Consider the following 23,683-nt stretch of genomic DNA (forward strand, 5'->3'; position numbering starts at 1 on the left):
GAATACCACCCAAACAAGTCATGTAATAATCAAAATCGTCCATTGCATAACTAAACACAAACATACCTCAACCTTCCAAGTGAAAGTCATCCAACGCATGTTCCTCTCAATCAACACAAGGGGAATCACCATACGACTTCCATCAATAACTCCATCTTTCTTCCAAGGATGTGATATGCATGAATATGGTCCAATGTTGGAAAACTTCATCTCACCAAGTTCCTCCTCTTTCGTCGACAATCTCGCAACACTTGTTTTTTCATGCCCATCCCTATGGCCAACTTCTTCCTTCAATGGCTACGACATGCCAAAATCTGGTACAACTATGGTAGGCATCGTCCCACCAAACTCTTCCTCTTTTGGTTGCATGTCCATAACACTTACATCACACTTAACCAACTTCCTCTTCATACATCACAACTTCTTCTTCCTCATCATGACTAGCAGCTTCAACCTGCCCAATTGCCCAACCAAGGTGAAGAAGCTCCCTTCTAACATTTTCTTCCAAAAATTCAAGTTCTTCTTGCAATCGTGGCCTCTCTTCCTTCAAGCAGCCCACCCTGCCCATGATCTGCATAAGTCTATAGCAACCCTCTTGTAGACTTGCCATCATGCTGCCCAAACTTCGTTCACAACCTTGATCACAAATTTTCTTCCAAACTTTTCCAAGTGCCCACCTTTGCAAAGTAGGCTCTGATACCATCTGCTCACGGAGTATGCATATGTGTCACAAACTTCTGTCAATGCCCACTTTCTTCAAAACAGGCTTTGATACCATCTGTCACGACCCCACACTATGATGCCTTAAGATTGCCGTGGGCGACGTGCAACACCGACAATATTTCATCGTAGTTATACAACTACTCGAACCTGGACTACGCCTACTTCTTTTTCATTTTAACACTTAGTCAAATTTCCAATTTAATCTTCTTATTAATACGCAGTGGAAATAAACTTCATTTAACATTCAATAGTTCCACAATTCTGCGATATTATAAAATCAACAATATGAACACAATATATGCGAGGAGAGAGGGAAACTCCCCAAACACTTCTCCCTTTACTCTTATTAAACTTTAGATAATATTTACAATAGAGTTACAAAGGGGCCAACCATGCCCAAACTCATGCGTTGCCCAAGTACAAAGAGTGGTAGTCATTGACCCAACCCAACGCACTAGCCAAAAGTGCCAAGTTTTGCAACCAGGGTGTGCCCAACCCAAGGTTGGCACCTTGCCCAACAAAAACTCAAAAAATGATGCTCCAAAACAACCTAGAGAACCAACTCTCAGCCCTGCCCAGAAACCAGCTTGCTTGGGTGAGCTCTCCTCCTTCTACGACATGCCTTAGCTGCGTTTCCAAATTTTGCGATGTGCGCCCTGCAGTTCTGTGATATCGCACCCCTTACATCTTTGCGATATCGCAGACTTTGCCCTTTCTATGATCTGCTCTGTGATATTACTTATCTTGTGCGAATTTGCTTGCTTGCTCCCTCCAAGTGCTGAGCTCCCTTCATTTATATGCGTCCTTGCCCTTTTATTTTAAGTGGACTAATGGCCTTTCATAAAGTTGAGCTAACCTTTTACTTTCATTCAGGTGCCCCTACCTCGGGGCTCCGGCTACCGTGCTGCCCATGCTCCCATCGATGGTTGCTGCCATGTTGCACACTCCACATTGCGCTGCTCGCTCGCTCAAGCGTCGCGATCACACTTCCTTGCCTTACCCGTCGCGGTGCCTGGGTACCCCTTCTTGGATGTGAGTGCGCCTGTGGACGTGGTCCTGCTAAGTTAGGCTACTGTTGTGTTGTGGGATGTATGGGCGCGCTCTCCCTCACATGCCTCAAACTATGTCATGTTGTTTGGCGGACACGCCTATCGTGGCGTGCCTGCTATGCCTTTCCCGACAATGCGTGGCACCCCACCTTCGTGTGGGTGCGCCCACAACGCTCACCCTTCCAACTCGTGCACGCTGTCCCTATGTGGACCTGGGCACCTCTCCTCCATGTGGGTGTGCTCGTTGCACTTCCAAATAGATTTTTCACCACCAAGTAAGCATGGCCCACATCATTAGCTCTAATACCAACTCGGGCCTCACACTTTGATATAAATAAATAAAATCAATACATAAATAAAATAAACCAAAATAGTCTTCCTCTCCACACTAGATTGAATAAATACATTCTCCACATTGTTTACCCTCGATTGTGAAAATAGCATCCCATACCATTTGCTTTTTAAATGGAGCGCTATGGACCCAACCCATAGTGGCAACATTTTTGGCAAAGAACCCAAGATTTTCTTCAACGCTCAATGATTGACACATATATAACATATATTATATATATACATTTTAATGATTAACACATATATATGACCGTATAAAATACTATGAGTGTAATTCTTTTCAGTCACGAGGCCATATAAAACACTCTCAGAGTAATTCAAGAAGCTAGCTCCTGTGATTAAAGATATTTTGTAAATTAGCAATACCAGAAGAAGCAGAAGGCGAAGGCACATAAATAGCCGAGCTCTGGGAGTCCGAGTTCAAAATGGACGCGATGGCAGCATTTCTACCGCCGCCAGCGACTGTGCCAACAAATCAATCGAACCATCCATACTACACATTTCCTCCGCCTCATCCTCATCCTCCACCACCGCAACATTTTCCAACGCCATATTATGCACCTCCGCCAGTTCAATACCCCCAACCACAATACCTTCATCATCACAATTATTATCCTACTCAACAGCAGCAGCAAGCACATCAGGATGAGGTCCGGACTCTCTTCATCGCTGGTCTCCCCGATGATGTCAAGTATCGTGAAATTTATAACCTTTTCCGCGAGTTCCCTGGCTACCGAACATGTCAGCTCAGGAATTCGGAACGCGGAGGCCAGGTATTCATTACTCAATGTTCAGTTCTTATTCATTTATTTATGGTTATATAATAAATTTTAATTTAATTTACCTTCCAAGGCGGTTTTAGGGTTTTTGGTATTGAATAGGGCTCAGTACTAGGCTATAAGATTGTTATTTATGTGGGTTTTAGTTTAACTATCTATCGAGTGAAAGGTTGTAATTATGTTTCCTGTGAAAGGTTGTCCTAAATAAAATTAGGGTTAATGATACGTGTTTGTCTTAATGTCTGAACAAAACTTGGATGAAGCAACCTCTAAATTGATGGAAACATTATAAATGCAGTGCACAAAATAGGTGAAAACTAAGAGCATTTGTATTTTTTCTTTTTTGGCATGACTCTAGGCCTGTGCAAGAGAAGTAGAAAGGCGAACTGAGTGTCGATGGGTTTTGAATCTGCTATTCATTTAGAGCAATTCTCTGGCCTATCTCTCTTCGCGGTGTGCGTCTTATGATTTGGTGTTTTGCACTTATTTCTTCCAACTTAAAGATTATTGAATTTTGTCCTTAAAAAGGCCAATGGGTCGTGGTTCAGTGGTGAAGACTGCCATGTCAGGCCTCGTACTGAGGTTCAATCCACTAGGAGGCATGAACAAGCGGTTGGGGTCAGATGCACATGCTGGTGATTTTGATAAAAGTCCAATGAAAGTTCTCGTGTTCAGTGGTTTGCTCTTTCAGGGCCATGCAAGCAGTCTGCTTGTGGTGCCGGACCTCTTAGGGTTAGTTGCAATGCTTTTCTCGAGTTTAAAGAAAGGCCGAACCACTTTCAAAGAGAAAACTTCCTAAATAGGAAGAAAAATGGAATGCTCTTTTGCATCATGCACGTTTCCGAGTTTTCTTAAGAAGAACAAAGTTTCCTTAATAAGAACAATGGAATGCTCTCTTTTGTTGTTTTTGATGAACAAAGCATGAATGTTTATAGGGATCCTGAATGGAGGGGAATTATATGATATCGATGTTAAATCATTTCGAAGTTTTAATTTAACATGAATGAATGCCGTGATAAAGGTGGATCAAATTATGAAATGGAGTTGTTGTGAAATATTTTGAAATGAAACACAAGGGAAGGGAAGCGAAGATTGCAATGCCCTTGTAGCCAAAATGGACCACTATACAATACTATTAATATTAAAAACAACAACAAAGAAAGAACAAAATGATTAGGGGCACTTACACACTTGAGTTGAAATGAATTTCCAATTCCCAAAAGATGTAGGAAGACACTTTAAATGGTACTTAAATGAGTAAAAATATTTGATTGATTGATAATAGGGTGATCATTACAAGAGAAAGAGAAGATCTATTTATACAAAAGTGAGACTAAAACACTAACTTGAGGTCCAAGTTACCCTTATTTATGGGGTGATTGGGCTGCTAAGTTCTCTTTTTAAGACCTTATTTAATATAAGTGGCTTTGTGCAAAATATCAGATTACTACAGATTACTAAAGACTAAAACATTATGACAAATTATGAGCTTACACACAAAATAACTCATAAACACAGATTTTACTTGCATAAATAAAGATTTGTGTAGGTGCACAACATGCCCCATCCCTTAGGAAGTTTTGTTTGCAAAGTTTAAGGGATGAAATAGTAACTTGACCACATGATGTCTTTTTCTTGTGCCTCTGCAACCTTTGATTGTATATGAGCATTTGCACCAACTTGAATGGATATTGACCTTGTAGAATGGTATTGATGACCAAATGAACTCATTCATTCTACCCTGTTGATCATTCTTAGCAATATCACAAGGATCAAAGTCTAGACACTAGGAATCATGTGATCATAAATGTAATCTACACAGATGTAAAAAGGTGGCTTTGGAGTCGAAGAATAATCATTTTGAAACCTCTCGTTCACCAATTTCTCACGACTTCCTTCAATGATTTATGCTTCTTTTCCAACCAATACATTTTTCCCACCAAGACATTCATTATTGGGTGCAGAGTTTCATTGAAAAGAAGTTGAGATATCTTTCTTATGCCTTCTAAATCTTCTTCACGTTGAGAGTCATCATAGAGAGGGTAGATTCAACTTAGAAAAACTAACAATAGTCATCTTCACATAGTTGGAACTTGGAAGATGTCCATATATCACTATTCAAAAACCTCTTCTAGATTTAACTATGCATCAATTTCATTATTATATTCTCTTTTTGTATTGATTTTAATAGTAAATCTATCACACATTTCTCCTAAACTTATTTGAATTTGTCTTGCCCCTTTTTTTAAACGTTTTTTTCTAAATGAGGCCTAACAACATCTTTGGCCCCAGTGTTTTTCCTCATTAGGTTCAATACCCATGAGTGGTTGTAAATGTATTTTGTAATGCACTTGGCATGCTCTACAGTGTTTTTTACCCACTCCACTTTGGTGGAAGGGATAGAAGAGGAGCCTTGAATCTCATAATCATCATACCCACTCTCTTTCATGGCTTCTAATAATTCCCTCTTCGTTGCAATGTCATCTTGGATGGCCTTCTCCCTAGCCTTATCCTCCTGAAACTTTTCAAACTTGGAAAGGTATTCTGCCCTAATAGGACGTAACACTTCATTTGGTGCTTCACATGGCTTTACTTGGCCTCTTATCCCAGTGAAGTGTTGTTTCAATTTGAGAATACCCCCACCTCCAATAGGTTTATGGCATAATTTGCATATCATTTTTCCATCAATGAAATCACAATGAGTCCATGCACTATCCTTGGCTTTTGGAGCCATGTTGGCTTGAAATAATTAAAATTTGCAAAGAAATCTGCCATTTAAAAAAAAATTGCAGCTAAGAAACATGGAAAACCAAAGCTAAATTTAGGAAAAAAATACACATGTAGCCTACAAAATTTGATAGCATAGATGATAGAACACATAAAAACATTTAATACATGGACAACAGTCAAATGAGGAATTTTTCAAGTGAAAATCCTTACCTGGAAATGCAAACTAGCTTCCTTAGCCTCCTCTTGAAGATGCCAACTCCATTGACAACTCCAAACTATCTCCAAAATAGCTCCAACTCCAACTCCAAGCCTCCAAGATGACTACTCCAACAAAAACTCAACACTCTCCAAGCTCCCAATCAAGCTCAGAAAAACTCCAAATGAGACGTGTGAGACAAATGAGAGGGACACCTTGGAGAGGGTGTTTTTGGAGGGAAACAACCATTATTTTCCCTCCAAAACACCCTAGAAGCTTTGTAAATTGCGCTGCGTGGGTCCTCCGTGGCTTGGCAGCTAATCGGTTGGTTTGACCATAAACAGGCTGGTTCCGACCTAAACCGGCCGGTTAGCAACGATTTTATTGTTTTCTGGGCGAAGGGAGGGGTTGAACCCAATTTTTCTGCTGGTTTGACCCGTTTGGCTAGTGAATCGGTTGGTTTGACCGATTATCGGTTCAAACCGACCAGCTTTTAAAACGATGATATGAACCTCCTTATGGCGACTCTGGCAAAGAAGCTTAGAATTGGAGAAGATAGAGTTTCCAACTGGAAGGTCATATTAGATGGAAAATCGAGGGATCGAGAAGAACCAAGGGAGTTTAAGAAAGGAGTAAAAAAAAACCCAGTTCGAGTGCCATGAAGCATTCACAGTCCCCGTTTAAGATGGAAGTGAAGGTTGACATCAAACCATACTAAGGCGAGATTGACGCTTTGAAATTAAATTAGCGCTTGTCGCAGTTAGAGGCTTATTTTAGTGTTCACCACATAGAGGAGGAATAGAAAATTTCATTTTCTTGTTTGAAACTAGAGGGCATGCCCTGAAGTGGTGGGAAAGCCACGTGAAAACCCCGAGGCTAGAGGGGTATACTCTAGTGACTAAGTGGAAGGATTTCAAAACTCTCTTAAATTCCCAATTCTACCCTATTGGGTATGTAGTGGAATAGTGGATCCAATGGCATTACTTTAGGCAGAGACAGGGGTAGAGTGTGTAGTACACCACAAAACTTAGGACAATGGCAATGATGCTGGGAATTGCTCCCAAGAACCCAAACGTACTCCCCAAGTATATGGGGGATCTACACAACCATCTGCAAAAGCAAGTGATGCTGTTAAAACCCAGAATGGTGAATGAGTCTTGTGTATAGGCACAATATCTGGAAAGCATAGGCCAAAATAAAGGGCAGTCAAATGGGTCAAAGTAGAAGGAACACTAAGTAGCTTCTAGAGAATGGAAGAAGAAATGGAAGGGGTGGGGAGGACAAGAAGACAATAGCCACAATACACTAATGCAAAGATCCTAGCAAACATTTGAACCACTATAAACATTGATGGTCGCACAAAGGAGAAGTGTTGGAAACTACATCTAGAACTCAACTCAAAGAATTGGAAGAAGGACAGGAAGAAGAAAAATCTCATGGCCATAGGTTTGAGCAATCATGGCTATAGATTCAAGCAATTAGGTGGAAAGCAGATTAGATGTGGATGAGAAGGTTGCTTATACATTAGTGCAGAAGAGGGTGAATCTGAGTAAGCCTTCAACAAAAGGAAGAGGGGGAGATGACCAAACTCTTCCATATGAAGATACAAGTCCAAGAAGAAAAAAATAATGCTTTGTTGAACTCATGATCATACGTGAATCTCATTGCAACAGATTTGATAAAGAAATTGGGATTGGAGGTTTGAGATCACCTTAGCCCATATCCCATTGGGATGAGTAAATAAGGATGCAAAAATCAAGGTAATAGAACACTGTGAAAGCAAATATGCTATCAATGCAAAGAATCAACCAATATCACCTCATCAAGGATAGGAAATATTTAATGATCAAAGTGCATAAGGGAAAATCTAAATTTTGCTGCTAAGTGCCAACCAAGCCAATAATCTAATTAGCTCTAGCAAGAAGTATGTTTTACTAAATTTGAGACAAAATTAGTTTGTAAAAGAGTCAATGAGAGCAAAATCATCCCTGGCGGGGGGTACTAAGGGACATAGGCAACAATTGGAAGAGTTGCTACAGGAATATAGGGGAGTGTTCTAGGAGCCTAGAGGGCTACCACACAAGAGGGAAGTGGGGATCACAAGATCCAATTGTTGTCAAAACTCTCTGTTGCCAAACATTGGGTTGTACAGGTGGTCCGTAATAGAAGCAAATTTGGTGAAGTAGTTGTAATAGTTGCTGGAGTAGGGCGTTATTTGACCAAATACTTCACCTTGTGGGTCATCCATAATAATTGTGCCTAAGAAGGATGTGATGTAAGGAATGTGCATTGATTACAGGGTGTTGAACCAAATTGCACTGAAGAATAGGTACCTGCTGCCAAGGATAGATGATTTGTTGATTAGTTGCAACAAGTAAAATACTTCACCAAGTTGGACTTAAAATCAGGATATCACCAGATTTGAGTCAAGGAAGAAGATATGTAGAAAAATACCTTCAAAACTAGACAAGGTTTTTATGAGTGGTTAGTCATGCTATTTGGTCTATGCAATGCACCGTCTACATTCATGAGATTAATGAATGATATACTGTGCCCTTTTCTAGATTCATTTGTTATTGTTTATTTGGATGATATACTGGTATATAGTGCTAATTGGGAGGCACATATCTCACATTTGATGTAGGTGCTAGAGACATTGAAGAAGCATTAACTAATGGAAAATCTCACGAAATGTGAGTTTGCATGGCAGTTTTTAGTGTTTTTAGGATATGTGATTGCTGGAGGAGAGTTGAAGATAAATTTTGCCTAGGTGGAGGCCATCATGAAGTGGTCATTTCATACCAATGTTTTTTAGGTTAGGAGTTATGTTGGGGCAACACAATATTCGAGGAAATTCACAGCCTCATTTTAAGCAATAACAACACCACTCCATGCCTAATAGCGAGTGGCCAAGAGTTTCCAGTGGGGGAAGGGTTAACAAAATGCCTTTAAGGAGCTAAAGAAAAAAATTAGTCAAACATTGGTTCTTGCATCATTGAACTTGTACTAGCCCTTCAAAGTGGAGTCAGATGTGAGTGGGTATGCTATGGAAGTGTTCTTGATGTAGGACGAAGGCTTGAAAACTACCATTTTGAAGTGTTTCATGGGGCAGTTCTCAACTGCCCTACCTACAAGGAGTTGAATTCTGGTACAAGCTGTCAAGAAGTTGAAATGCTATTTGATAGGAAAGGCGACAGTCATCTAGACAGATCATCAACCATTACATTAATTGCAAGCCCATAGTAAGTTGCAATAGACCATGCCTTACAAGTGTTTGGGGTTTTTGCATTGGTTTCATTTAGTGATCTGGTATAAGAAGGGCAACAAAAACAAGTTGGTTGGTCAGCTTTCAAGGCACCCACATCAAAGATCACAACGTTGGGAACATTGATGCACATGGAGGCTTTCACCCATTATGCATACAAAGAGGCATATACAGAGGATGAGGACTTCAAGGAGGTGTTTTAGTAGTTTCAGAACTAGAGCCATGCAAATAGTGGGGATAACATTGTTGACTATCATCTCCAAAATGGGTTACTCTACACGTTGGACAAGTTACGTGTTCCTAAAGTGAGCGACTACAACTGTTCAAAGAGGATCGCACCTCCAAGGTTTTAGGGCATTTTGGTGTAGGGAAGATAGTGGTCAACTTATAGAGGTATGTGTACTGGCCTAAGATGCAAGATGTGGCTAGGTTCATAAGAGGATGTATGCTTTCCTGTACCAGCTGGCCTATTATTAGGAAATCAGGTCTATACCATCCCTTAACTGTACCCTCTCGTCCTTGGTAAGGCATTTCCATGGAATTTTCGGGAGGTTTAACAACAATTGAGAATGGACATAACTACTTGTTTGTGGTAGTCAACAAGTTCGGCAAGACACCCATTCTATTGCCTTGTACAAAGACCATCAATGAGCAAAAAGCTACAAATTTGTTCTTCGGATAGGTTTGGGTGCACTTTGGGATGCCAAGGAGCATCATTTTTAGACATGGACACAAGATTTCTTAGTGCATTTTGGACTACATTGTGGGAGAAGATGGACTCAAAGTTGAAGAGGTCTACAACATTCCACCCACAGTTAAGTGGGAGAATAGAAGTAGTTTGCAGGAATTTGGTGCAACGTTTGAGGGGTTACAATCAGAAGCTTCCAAAGACTTGGGATAAAAATTTGTTATATATACAACAGACTTATAATAGCGCACTTCACACTTCTATTGGTAAGCACCATTTTGGAACTTGTTTTGGATATTTGCCACGTTGACCTTTGGATATTGCATATGGACAACGAGGAGGAGTGAGGGACTATCTCACATGGAATTTTTTAAGGGAAGAAAAATTAGTTGAAAATATTAGGTAGATCCATCTGCAAGTATAGGAGACACTGAAGAAGTCATAGGAAAAGTACAAGGCTAGAAATGATCAACACAAAATAGAGTAATTATTCAAGGTGGGAGAGAGGGTATGGTTATAGTTGAACAAGTAGAGGCCACATGCATGATAAAGGTATGCAGACACTTCTGCCACATTGTCTACATAATTGTAACGTGCCTCCCAAGAGGTCTAGTAATGTACCATAATCTACTTGTCATCACTTTTGCATCATAATCTACTTGCTATCACTGTGGTCACTGGTGCAATTGAAGTGAAGCAAGGATAAGAGGAAGTTTTTGTGTATGTTTTCTTGTTGTTGAAGGAGAACAATGATCAAAACAACTTGTAAAACTGACAAGTATGACCAAGAGGATTATATTATTGTTGGCTTGGATAGTTTGCAAGGAGTAGACGAGGTTTATCAAGGGCAGATTTATGTGAGAGAATCTCACAATTGCTTGGCAAGGCCTTTATTTGGCTTGGAAGATTGGTTAGATGCTCCTCCCTTAAAAAAATGATTTTGATAAAGCTTATGATGAAATTTAGTTGGATTTCATCTTTAACATGTTGGATTGGCTTGAATTTGGTTCTTTGTATTATCAATATGCGGAGACAGAGTTCTCACGAGCCTTTGCTATAGTTGGTGTAGAGAGTGTGCTATTAGAATCTTTCTTCTTACAACGTTCCATATGTAAGGGTTGTTCCTTGGAGTTATATCTCTATGTGATTGCAGTGAATGGTCTTGGTTCCCCATTGGAGGCACAATGAAAATAAGGATAAATTAGAGATATTTTCTTACTATATGGTAACTAACTCCTTGATGTCCACTCTTTAGATGATTCGGCCCTAAAAATTGAATTGATATAACGATATGTAGAGGGAACTATGTTATGGTTTTACACTTTTGTTGAAGTTGTTGGGGTAGTTGTTAGTGAGATGAAATGAGTGTTTTTTTTTTATAATTATCTTTGGTGACCTTATAATTGAGCTGGAGGATCCCATATTCTATAACTGAATCAGAAGTGGAAGTACATAAGATTTGGGGTGATCATTTGGTATTTGGGAATCGCTTTTGGTGTTCAGGTTTCTCTTGTAGATCAATGAAGGGGATCATGGGCAAATTCAAAAAAGAAGCTTCATGCCTGGTTAATTTTTGATATGCCACTTGCAGGGAGAATTACACTTGCGGGTAATATCTTAGGAATAGGACACTTCCATTACTCCCATGTCTTTTTCCTTCTCAATCAGGTTATAAATCTATGGAGTGTCTTCTCTAGAGGTTTCACTAGGGCAAGCATGGTAGGACAAAGAGGCTTCATTTGGTGGCTTGTTACATATGTACCTAATCTTGAGATGAAGGAGATTTGTGTTGGAATTTCTAAGTTTAACCCGTTAGAAATTCTTCCTGTAATATCTGATTTATTTCTTCCTACTTGTTCAATTACTTAACAAGTTATTTACCATGTAAATACTGAAAATAAATACAAGTACAGTATCAACACATACAGATCATCAACTGAAGGAAAAACAAGCATACAAGTGACACCGTTATTTTTGGACCAATGTCTCGGAAAAACCCAATGCGGGAAAACCGGTGTAGCGATTTTGAGGGTTATATTATTATGCAGTCTATCTGAGTACAATAGGGTGCCTAATCTGGCTCACCCGACAGAGAAAAATACATGGCAACAATACCTCTATGTTTAGAAACAGGTATTCAGAAAACCTGTCCCACAAAGCCCTCTCTGTCACAACTGAAGCTCAACACTGGCCCCTTTGCCCTATGCATGGATGACGCAGTCTCTCTGGGCTCTGCGCTGCCTCTGCTGGGCTCTGCATAGCTTGGACTGACTGCTGCTCTCGCTTTCTCTGCTTCTGTGCTGGTCTCCCAGTATTGTCTCTGCCTCTCTGCCTCGTACTCACTGCCCCTCGCTGTTGATCACTGATTCAACTTTGCTTAGCAACCCTGCTCTAGCAAAATGAATGACTGATCACTTTGGTGTGTTCTCCAATTGAACCTCAAGCCTCCTCTTATACTTTTCTCGTTGGTCCTTCAACGACCAAGATTAAATCTCTAATCAACGGCTAAGATTAGATTTGGCTTGATCCATGACTTTTGGAACCTTCTAACCCAGTTTTATATTAATACCCATTAATATTTTATTTTTCCCAAGTTTAGACTTAGAAACTCCATTAAAAATATTAATTATTTTAATATCTCCCAAACCGGTTAGAATCTGCCCCAACCATTTCTGGGTCTTGGAGATCTCATGTGCTTTAGCCTCTCCACCAATTTTCATAGCTAAAGCACATCCGATGCTACCCCAAATCAACACTCCCTTTCAGCTAGGACTATGCTCTAGTAATACTCCACATTGTGTATTACACTGATTATCCGACACTAGTCCCTGTGCTGATGCTAGGCCTCCCCGCCCAACATCCCCTGCACTGTTGCATCCTGTACTGCTGCCCATGGCCCTGCCACTGCTGCATCCATACGACAACTCCCTCTGCATTCGTGCTGCTGCTAGTCCATCCTCCCAACATTGCATCTGCACTGCATCCCTCTACTGGCCTCTGTGCTGTTGCAAAAATTCCCTGCATCCCGCACCGTTGCACACCTCTCTGTGCCATCCTGCACTGGTGCAACACTCCAGTGCCTCTCGCATTGTTGCAGCCTGCTAGCCTCACGCTGCCCGAGGACTTCTGCACTATAGCACTCTCCACCGCTTCATCTGCATCCTTTTCTATCGATATCCGCCAGTCTTGCTACACCTCTTCGGGGCTCCCATAGCAAGGTATAATTTAAGAGGTTGGGTACCTCAAGGATCCTGCCCCTCATTGCTTGTAGTCTCCCCACTTCTTCTCGAGTGGCACATGAGCACTCATGGCACAATCGTCATCCTCCTTGAATTCTTTCTCCGCCTTCGCTGGCATTGCCTTTGAGTCAGAAGCCTCTCCCTTACTCTTCTTCCTTGGACACTAGTTCGCAAAATGACCCAGTTCCCCACAATGGAAGCACTTGACCTTGGAGAGGTCCTTCTTCTTCCTTTTCTCCTGCTTTCCCGCAAATGCTAGAGTCGCATCCTCTTCTTCCTCCTTCTTGATCCTGACCCCTTTGCCGCTACTCTCCGCCTTGGTTAGCTGTCTGATCTCTTCTTGACCCCTTTACTGCCCACAGTTCTTCCCAATCCGGAAGACTCATCCTGCACAGTATGCTTTGGACAAATACCTTCCAATTCTTGGAAACTGCGTTAAGTGCGGTCCTCACCATTAATTCCTCATCTGGCGTGGCCCCTATGGAAGTTAGCTGGTCATGAATCTCTTTCAACCGACCGAGGAAGACATCTATCTCCTCTCCCTTTTGCATCTGGTATGCCCTTAGCTCATTCTCGAGGAGCATCTTCCTCTGCACGGAAGTATGCTGGTACAATGTCTTCAAGGCGTCCCACATCTCCTTTGCTGTTTCCTTCTCGGCAATATGTGGTACCACATGATCTTTGACCCCATCAAGGATGATGCACTTAGCCTTAGCCATTGCCTCCTCATACCTTTCATTAGCTACCGGGTCAACTGGGATAGCTATCACTCTCGAGACGAAGCCCTTGATGCGATGTCTATCTAGAATGGACAAGATCCTGGCCTTTTAGACCACAAAGTTGGATGCTACGTTCAACTTGTCCTGATCTCTCAGCCCATTCACGACCATCTCGCTGCTCTTTTGTCGACTCCTCCAAGTCTCTCTACTTCCCTCCTGGAAGTCCCCTGTTCGACTCTCGCTGAGTCTCTCTACTTCCCTTCTGGAAGTTCTCTTCTGGACTCCCTTTGAGTCCTGATTTCCCTCCTGGAAATCCTTCTGCCAACGTCAAGTTGCCCCTCTTCGATCGTCTGTGCAACTGCAACACTGATTCGGATTCCTTGGCTAGAAATTCGCCTCGGCAGCAACTCCCTCTACCTTGGTCTTGCCCTGTTAGGTACTGTTCTGATCACAATACCCCAACAGCTTCGCTCTCGCAAACTACCCATAGCCTCCTATGCCCCAGCAACTGAACGACCGACACCGGCAAAATTTGCACCTCCTGGCCACAAGGTCGATCCTTCCTGACTGAGAAAGATGACCAGGCACTGTGTAGGTCAGTCTGCTCTTCTCTGCCTTAGCGCTGATCCTCCTACTGGCTCGAACTGATGACGCAAGTCCTCTGCGTCACCCCTTCCTTGTTGCTTTCTGCTAGGAACAACTTCTGTCACTCGGGACACCTGTTTCTGCTGTCACTGCTCTGCTCGGCTGATGCCTTCAGTGATCCTGTGATCTGCAACCATGCTCTGATACCATGTTGGAATTTCTAAGTTTAACTCGTTAGAAATTCTTCTTGTACTATTTGATTTATTTCTTCCTACTTGTTTAATTACTTAACAAGTTATTTACCATGTATATACTGAAAATAAATACAAGTACAGTATCAACACATACAGATCATCAACTGAAGGAAAAACAAGCACACAAGTGACACCGTTATTTTTGGACCAATGTCCTTGGAAAAACCCAATGCGGGAAAATCGGTGCAGCTATTTTGAGGGTTATACTATTATGCCGTCTATCTGAGTACAACAGGGTGCTTGATCCAGCTCACCCGACAGAGAAAAATACATGGTAACAATACCTCTATATCTGGAAATAGGTATTCAGAAAACCTGTCCCATGAAACCCTCTCCGTCTCAACTGAAGCTCAATGTTGGCCCCTCTGCCCTCTGCGTGGATGACGCAGTCTCTCTGGGCTCTGCGCTGCCTCTGCTGGGCTCTGCGTAGCCTGGACTGGTTGCTGCTCTTGCTTTCTCTGATTCTGTGCTAGTCTCCCAATATTGTCTCTGTCTCTCTGCCTCGTACTCACTGCCGCTCGTTGCTGATCACTGATTCAACTTTTTTGCTTAGCAACCCCGCTCTAGCAAAATGAATGACTGATCACTCTGGTGTCTTCTCCAACTGACCCTCAAGCCTTCTCTTATACTTTTCTCGTTGGTCCTTCATGTAGAAATTTCTCATTTCCCACCTCGGTTTTCAGTTTCACCTTATTTCTCCAAACTAGTTAAATGCCCTTTCCAATATCCATACATTCAACAACAGGAAAATAAATTTTGCTGAAAACACAAATTTTGGAAATATAACATAATGCTGGAAAATGCAGAAATAAATATCAGCAATACAAACAGCCATTTAACACATTTAAACACAGTGATTTTTGGTCAAGGTGACCCTGGAAAAACCCCCTACAACTCTTGGGGAAAACCAATTCGAAAGCTCCTTCTTATTTCTGGAAAATGCTTTTACAGTAAGAGAAATATTCAACAAAAAATCAGCAAGCAAACTTTTACAACTTATCTCGTTTTCTGTGCCTCACAACCAACTGGAAAAACTTGCAAACAGCAAAACAGAACAACAATAAATGCTGTACGGCCTCCTCGATTTTTGTGCCCAAATTTCAGCCTTAAATGATGCTGTATGGACTGCTTAGAAAAGCGTGCCAAGGTACATCCACTTGCTGTACAGCCTCCCTCGAAAAATGTGCCAACAAACTTCAGTTTTTCTGCTCCTCGATTTCTGTGCTAACTTGCTGTACGGCCTCCTTGGAATCTGAACAAAAACTGCTGTACGGCCTTTCTAGAAAATCGTGCCTAAAACTTTCCTTTCACTATGTGCTAACTCAGCTGTACGGACTTGCTGAAACGCTGCCTTGGAATGTGTGCCAAGCTGCTGCCTCCTTCTTCTCACTGTCTAGAAATCTCCCTTGCTCTCTTGCTCTCATTCTCTCTCTTGCTCTCCTTCTCTCAATCTGCTCATGAAAGAATGAATGACCTTTTCCTCCTTTCCCTCCTTTAATCTAACCCTAAGTGACTTTTGGGAAATCCCTAAATCCAATGGCTGAAATAGATTGAGATCTAGGGCTGAGATTAAATACTCATTTAAATCTCATTTTCTATTTTTTAATTCACCCCACTTTAATAAAGACCCACTTAGTCATTTATTTCCAAAGTCACTTTTCCTTTCTAATTTTACATTGACTTTATTAAAGTCACTTTAAAATTAGACTTTAGTAACTTTATCACTTAAAGTCACTTTTAAATTAGATTTGACTTTATAAAAATTATAAAGTCACATTAGGAGAAAAATTAAATTCTTTTGGACACTTTTCCCTAGGCCAAAGATCAAAGCCTTAGGGAACCACCTGTCCTCTGGTACCAAATTTCAATACTCCCTCTTACCGAGGAAGGTGTTCCTCTCCACACCCATCTTGTCTCTAAAGTAGACATGCTTGCTCTGTGGTAAGCTTTGGTAAGAATATTTGCAACCTGCTCGTCAGTGGGAATATACTCAAGCTTCACAGCTCCCTTCTGAACATAGTCTCTGATGAAATGATATTTGATCCCAATATGCTTTGACCTTTCATGAAATACTGGATTCTCCGTGAGTTTAATGCAACTCTGATTATCACAGTAAATCACTGAAGGTCTCAACGGCTGACCAAATAAGCCAAACAACATCTTGCGAAGCCAGATGGCCTCACAACTAGCTAGACTGGCTGCCATATACTCTGCTTCCGCTGAACTCAATGCTACTGACTGCTGCTTCCGGCTGAACCATGACACTACTGCCGAACCCAACCCAAAACAACACCCTGAAGTACTCTTCCTATCAGAAGCACAACCTGCCCAATCAGAATCAGTATAACCTGCCAATCTCACTCCATCCCCCTGCCTGTAGTCCAGACCATAATCCACTGCCCACTGCAAGTACCGCAAAATGTGTTTTGCAGCCACCCAGTGAACCTTCCTAGGCTCACACATAAACTGACTCATCGTGTTGACTGCAAAACAAATATCTGGTCTAGTGTTGACCAAATACATCAAGGAACCAATCAGCGGCCTGTACAATGTGGGATCCACCAACTCGGAATCCGAAGCATGAAGCTTCTTCCAGTTGGTGATCATTGGTGTCGACATGGGTTTACTATCCTCCATGTGGAATCTGCCAAGGATGTCCACAATATACTTCCCTTGCCCCAGGAAGAAATGCCCCTCCTCCTGCCACACCTCCAAACCCAAAAAGTAATGCATCAAGCCGATGTCCTTCATCTCAAACTCCGCCGCAAGATCTCTCTTGCAGTGCTTTATGAGTCTCTCTGCACCTGTAATGACCAAGTCATCCACATACAGCACCAGAATGAGAGGCTCCTCACCTATCACAATATAGTAAAGGTTTAGATCTGCCTCACTCTTTGTGAAACCCATCCCCTGCAAGCATGTATCTATCATGGAGTACCAAGCTCTGGGAGCTTGCTTCAGGCCATAAAGGGCCTTCTTCAGTTTGCACTCATGGGACTCCTTCCCATGCACCTCAAAGCCCTGTGGCTGCTCAATGTACACCTCCTCTTGTATGAAGCCATTGAGAAATGCAGTCTTCACATCCATCCCATCTCTGTTGCTATCGATATAATGGAGCGGATCGAAGTATATCGAGCCACGGGAGCGAAGGTCTCCTCATAATCAACTCCCTCTACCTGGGAGAACCCTCTAGCCACAAACCTCGCTTTGAATTTCTCAATGCTGCCATTTGCAGCATGCTTTACCTTGTAAAGCCATCTGGAAGTAACCACGGATTTGCCCTCAGGCCTCGGCACCACCTCCCAAACATCATTCTTCATGATAGAAGAATACTCCTCCTGCATGGCCTCACTCCAGACGTGCTGGCTAGCTGCCTCCTCATAGCTAGAAGGCTCAGAGTCAAGGATGCTGGTAGCCATTGCCATATAGCTACAAAACCTCTCAGGTGGTCTACTCTCTCTGACCGGCCTCTTAGGCTCAGCAACAGATGTGGCATCTCTCAAGGTGTCCTGAAGCCACTTGGGCTTCCTCTTCCCTGAGCGTACTTCTCCCATTGGAGAATGAAACTCCTCCTTCTCATCATCATTAGGAGCCTGAACACTTGACTGTCTGTCTGCTGTCCTCCTGCCTGCCCCTGAACCTGTAGAAGCTGAGGTACCGTGTGAACTGTCCATCAGTGGACTCCCTAGTGAACTGCTCTGCATGCTGCCCGGAGCACCACCCCTCTGGCTCGGCGAGCCACTGCTCACTGACGGACCTGACATCCTCATAGATGTACCTCCGGATCCTCCTGATCCTTGCCCACTGGATCCTTGCGACTGACTCAACTGCTGCTGAGGGTCTGGCTGATCCAGATACTCTAACTCCCGTGACCTCCTAAAGGCCCTGTCCTTCTCGAACTTCACATCCCGCCTGACAACAACTTTCCTTTGTGCATGAATGTAAATCCGAAAGGCCTTTGAGGTCTCACTGTAGCCCACAAAGATACCCTTCTCTGCGGTGGGCTCTAGTTTGGTCCTCTTCTCCTTGGGTATGTAGGAGTATGTAATGCACCCAAAGATACGAAGATGACCAATATTGGGCTTCTTCCCAGAAAAAGCCTCTTCCGGAGTCATGTGCTCTAAAGCACGATGCAGACTCCTGTTTTGCAAATAAACAACTGTGTTGCAGGCCTCTGCCCACAAAAACAATGGCAACCCCTGATCATATAACATGGCTTTGGCAGCCCCTCCGATGGATCTGTTCTTCCTCTCCGCAACCCCATTCTGCTGGGGGTTGTAAGGAACAGTGAACTCCCTCCTAATACCTGTCTCCGCACAATAGTCAACAAACTCTCCAACGGTGTACTCTCCCCCATTGTCCAACTTCAGGGACTTGATCTTTCGACCTGTCTGTGTCTCCACAAGAGCTCTAAACTCTGAAACTGCTTGAAGACCTCACTCTTGGTCTTCAAAAAATAAATCCAGGTCCTCCTGGAGTGATCATCAATGAATAAAACATAGTACTCATATCCACTCAAGGAAACATGAGACATCCGACCGCTCACATCGGAATGAATCAAATCAAGTATCCTAGTAGCTCTGCTGTCACTGCTAGGAAAAGGGGATTTGGCAAACTTGCCCATCGCACATCCTCTGCAAGTATCAAAGTAATCAGTACTGAAATCTGGCACACCTGTAGTGATCTCCCCCAAGGTCCTTAAGGCTCCATGATACATATGCCCCATCCTGCGGTGCCAAATCTCACACAGCTCAGAACTGCTAGCTCTGCTGTCGGTACTACTGCTCAATGCCAAAAGGGGCTGGAATGCAAACTTGTACACCTTTGCATGGCGTACACCTATCACTCTAGCTGAAGCAGCTGGAGTGCCCCTGGGATACATCAACACCTGTCCTCCCCTGAACAGTACCTCATATCCTCTGTCCTCCAAAGCTGAGATGGATATGAGGTTCTTCCTCATCCCTGGCACATAAAGAACATCTGACACCTTCAAGGGAGGTTTGGACTCCCTCTGAAATGTTAGTGTCCCCACACCGACTGCTCTAACAACTCTGTCATCACCGAGTACTACCTCTATATCAGTGCCACTCTCTGAAAGCTCTGAGAAGTACTCACGGACTCCTGTCATGTGACGTGAAGCCCCACTGTCCACATACCAGATACCCGAAGATGCTCCGTTAATCGAGAGAAAAGCATGCTCCCTCTGAACCTGTGTGGCAGGTGATTCTGCACTAGAGGACTCACACGCAGTGAACCCAAACTCCCGGTCAAAACGATCTGCAAAGTCCTCAACCTCTGTTGAAGCTGCCAAGCTCTGGTTTTTCCCCTTCTTCTTCTTCTTCTCCAGACACACAACTGCATAGTGTCCCATCTTTTGACAATTCCAATACTTCACCTTGGAATAGTCCTTCTGTGTGTTACCCTGTTTACCTTTACCTTTGCCTTTGCCCCCACCATTGCTTGTGGAAGCCTGCTTCTTCCCTTTGCCTTTTTTGCCTTCTGCCAACAGTGCTACATCCTCATCCTGCTCAACTGGCTTGGCTGCCCTAAGCTGACCTTTCCTGATCTCTGTCTGAATGCAATCATCCCAAAACCTCTCCCATGTGGGAAGGATTTCACGTGCACAAACCCCATCAGCAAAGTTCATCCATGAACGGGGGAGGCCATTCACTGCAATCCGCACCAACTCAGTGGGTGGAATGACCTCTCCAACTGCTGCCAACTCATCTCTCACATTAGTAATCTTTGTGAGATATTTAGCTGCACTATCATTACCCATCTTAATGGTCTTCAGCTTCTCCTTCAGGACCATTTTCCGGTTCTCATTGGTACTCTGGTAGAGATTGGACAATGCTGTCCACATCTCATGGGCATTTCTCTTTCCTCTCACATGAGGAATGCAATGGTCTTTGACTCCGTCTAGAATCAGTCTCTTACCCTTGTTGTTCTTTCTATTATAAGCAGCCAACTGAGTAGCATTAGTAGGCACAACAACAGGGTTCTGTGTGGTATGCACCATAATGTCCCAGACTTCTGCCTCCTCAAAGATACTCTGCATTCTCTCCTTCCAAACGCTGTAATTGGTATTGCCCATCCAACCTGTCCTCCACCCTCAATCCCAATGACATTTTGCTGTCCTAAAACTGAAAAATAGCACTGCTGTAGTAAAGATAAAACTGCTGTTTGTGAAAAATCAGCTTGCTGGAATTTTCTGAGTGAAAAATCAGCAGGCTGTAATTTTCCTCCTTGCTGTCCCAAGCTGCACTTCAGCACTCAAGCTCTGATACCATGTAGAAATTTCTCATTTCCCACCCCGGTTTTCAGTTTCACCTTATTTCTCCAAAATAGTTAAATGCCCTTTCCCATATCCATACATTCAACAACAGGAAAATAAATTTTGCTGAAAACACAAATTCTGGAAATATAACAGAATGCTGGAAAATGCAGAAATAAATATCAGCACATACAAACAGCCATTTAACACATTTAAACACAGTGATTTTTGGTCAAGGTGACCCTGGAAAAACCCCCTACAACTCTTGGGGAAAACTAGTTCGAAAGCTCCTTCTTATTTATGGAAAATGCTTTTACAGTAAGAGAAATATTCAGCGAAAAATCAGCAAGCAAACTTTTACAACTTATCTCGTTTTCCGTGCCTCACAACCAACTGGAAAAACTTGCAAACAGCAAAATAGAACAACAATAAATGTTGTACGGCCTCCTCGATTTTTGTGCCCAAATTTCAGCCTTAAATGCTGCTGTACGGACTGCCTAGAAAAGCATGCCAAGGTACACCGACTTGCTGTACGGCCTCCCTCGAAAAATGTGCCAACAAACTTCAGTTTTTCTGCTCGATTTCTGTGCTAACTTGCTGTACGGCCTCCTTGGAATCTGAACCAAAACTGCTGTACGACCTTTCTAGAAAATCGTGCCCAAAACCTGCCTTTCACTGTGTGCTAACTCAGCTGTACGGACTTGCTGAAACGCTGCCTTGGAATGTGTGCCAAGATGCTGCCTCCTTCTCACTGTCCAGAAATCTCCCTTGCTCTCTTGCTCTCCTTCTCTCAATCTGCTCATGAAAGAATGAATGACCTTTTCCTCCTTTCCCTCCTTTAATCTATCCCTAAGTGACTTTTGGGGAATCCCTAAATCCAATGGCTGAAATAGATTGAGATCTAGGGCTGAGATTAAATGCTCATTTAAATCTCACTTTCTATTTTTTAATTCATCCCACTTTAATAAAGACCCACTTAGTCATTTATTTCCAAAGTCACTTTTCCTTTCTAATTTTACTTTGACTTTATTAAAGTCACTTTAAAATTAGACTTTAGTAACTTTATCAATTAAAGTCACTTTTAAATTAGATTTGATTTTATAAAAATTATAAAGTCACTTTAGGAGAAAAATTAAATTCTTTTGGACACTTTTCCCTAGGCCAAAGATCAAAGCCTTAGGGAACCACCTGTCCTCCGATACCAAATTTCAACACTTCAACGACCGAGATTAAATCTCTAATCAACAGCTAAGCTTAGATTTGGCTTGATCCATGACTTTTGGAACCTTCTAACCCAATTTTATATTAATACCCATTAATATTTTATTTTTCCTCAGTTTAGACTTAGGAACTCCATTAAAAATATTAATTATTTTAATATCTGCCAAACCGGTTAGAATCTGCCCAAACCATTTCTAGGTCTTGGAGATCTCATGTGCTTTAGCCTCTCCACTAATTTTCATGGCTAGAGCACATCTGATGCCACCCCAAATCAACAATTTGGACCTCCATGATTGGAAATCCCAAGAGATGGCCCTTGCTGGTAAATGAGTGATATAGGCAATGGAATAGAATGCTCCTTGGCAGGTCTTAGTGAGTCATTAAATTCAACATTATAAATGTATTGGATGTATCAAAGGTCCTCTTTAAATATATGACAAATCTATATTGCGAAGGCATTTGTGATGTCACATTTTGTTGTACTTAAAAAGGTGGTGGTAGCATGATAGATAGTCTTTGTATTTCTCTGTTGGTAGTTTGACGGGCTTCATGATGCTAGTGTTCTAGCTTTCTGACAAATTTGGATGTTCCAGCCTTGAGGGAGCTAGATTGAACTCTTACCAAATTATGTGTGTAGAAGGTTGGCTGGGTAAGTCTCGTTCCTCTAGAAGGACTTGTGGAGCTAGGAGTCAGGATACCCAATGGTGATTCACGTGGAGGTCTCTAAACTGCATTCAAAAGCTATTTGGGCATGGCAAGGTTGTTTTAAGGTGTCTTTGCTGTTGATCCAAAAAGTTGTTGGTATAAAACAAGTATGCTTAAGGAAGGGCTGGCATGGAGGGATTGGAGACGGAAGAGTGGGAAGCCTATTTATATCTATGAGACAAAGGACTTTTATGAGCTAATGACACTTTCAACTGACCTTGTTCCCCATTTAAATAAAAGGTGTTGTCTTGGAGATCTAGTGGTGTAATGGCTGAAAATTTGGCAGTACTCATTTGACATGTGTGTATTGTGTGGTAAGGATGAATCAGTTTGGCATGTTTTTTGGAAATGTTAGCCTGCTAGAGTCTCTTGGGATAATTTCTAGGCTGAGTTTCATTCCCCTTTTGTGACCTTGCTCTCATGGAAGTGGTCCTTCTTGGAGGACACTTGGATGGTCAAGGACAACTGCACATTGTTATGGCATTCAGTTTGTTTGGTCACAATTGGCTTTCTATGGAAATGTTGTTATAAGGTTTAAGGAGAATTGGCACCCCCTTTAGGGGATTTGAGGAGTTGTAAGCAAGAGTTGGCTTTGTTTTGAGTAATGAAGACCTTGGCATTTTGTTGTGACATTGACTCCCTCCTTGTGGGGAATGAGCTCATATGCTGGCCTTTTTGGCTTTTGTAGACCGGGACTTTCCTGGCACCCCTGTTGTCTGGACTCTCTGTGTTGTAACCGCATTGAATCCCCATCCACTTGTTTGGCCTCTGAATAAAGATATGAATCTTTAAAAAAACAATTGGTGTTATGAATTTTAGTATCTGTGATAATCAATTAAATTATATACTTCAGTAGGCTGTTTCATTAATGTTTAGATGCAACATAAAATCTTGTTTCCCAGGAT

The 23,683-nt window shown here is 42.3% G+C and overlaps 1 protein-coding gene across 4 annotated transcripts in view; it reads left to right on the forward strand.

Moving 5' to 3' along the window:
- The first annotated feature begins 2,395 nt into the window (after positions 1 to 2,395).
- Positions 2,396 to 23,683, forward strand: part of LOC149146368 (RNA-binding (RRM/RBD/RNP motifs) family protein) — a 218,155-nt gene continuing 196,867 nt past the window's right edge. For 3 of the 4 annotated variants that reach the window (XM_089448281.1, XM_089448282.1, XM_089448283.1), the window contains exon 1: positions 2,396 to 2,896. In XM_089448281.1, the coding sequence (XP_089304407.1) occupies positions 2,549 to 2,896 (348 nt within the window). In that variant the 5' untranslated portion in view covers positions 2,396 to 2,548. The remainder of the gene's footprint in view (positions 2,897 to 23,683) is intronic. The other variant, XM_089448284.1, reaches the window with a different exon arrangement.

This window comes from Pinus tabuliformis, chromosome X (assembly GCF_031772625.1).
Source record: "Pinus tabuliformis cultivar Carrire ecotype Pingquan chromosome X, CPIR1, whole genome shotgun sequence".
NCBI classification, from domain to species: domain Eukaryota; kingdom Viridiplantae; phylum Streptophyta; class Pinopsida; order Pinales; family Pinaceae; genus Pinus; species Pinus tabuliformis.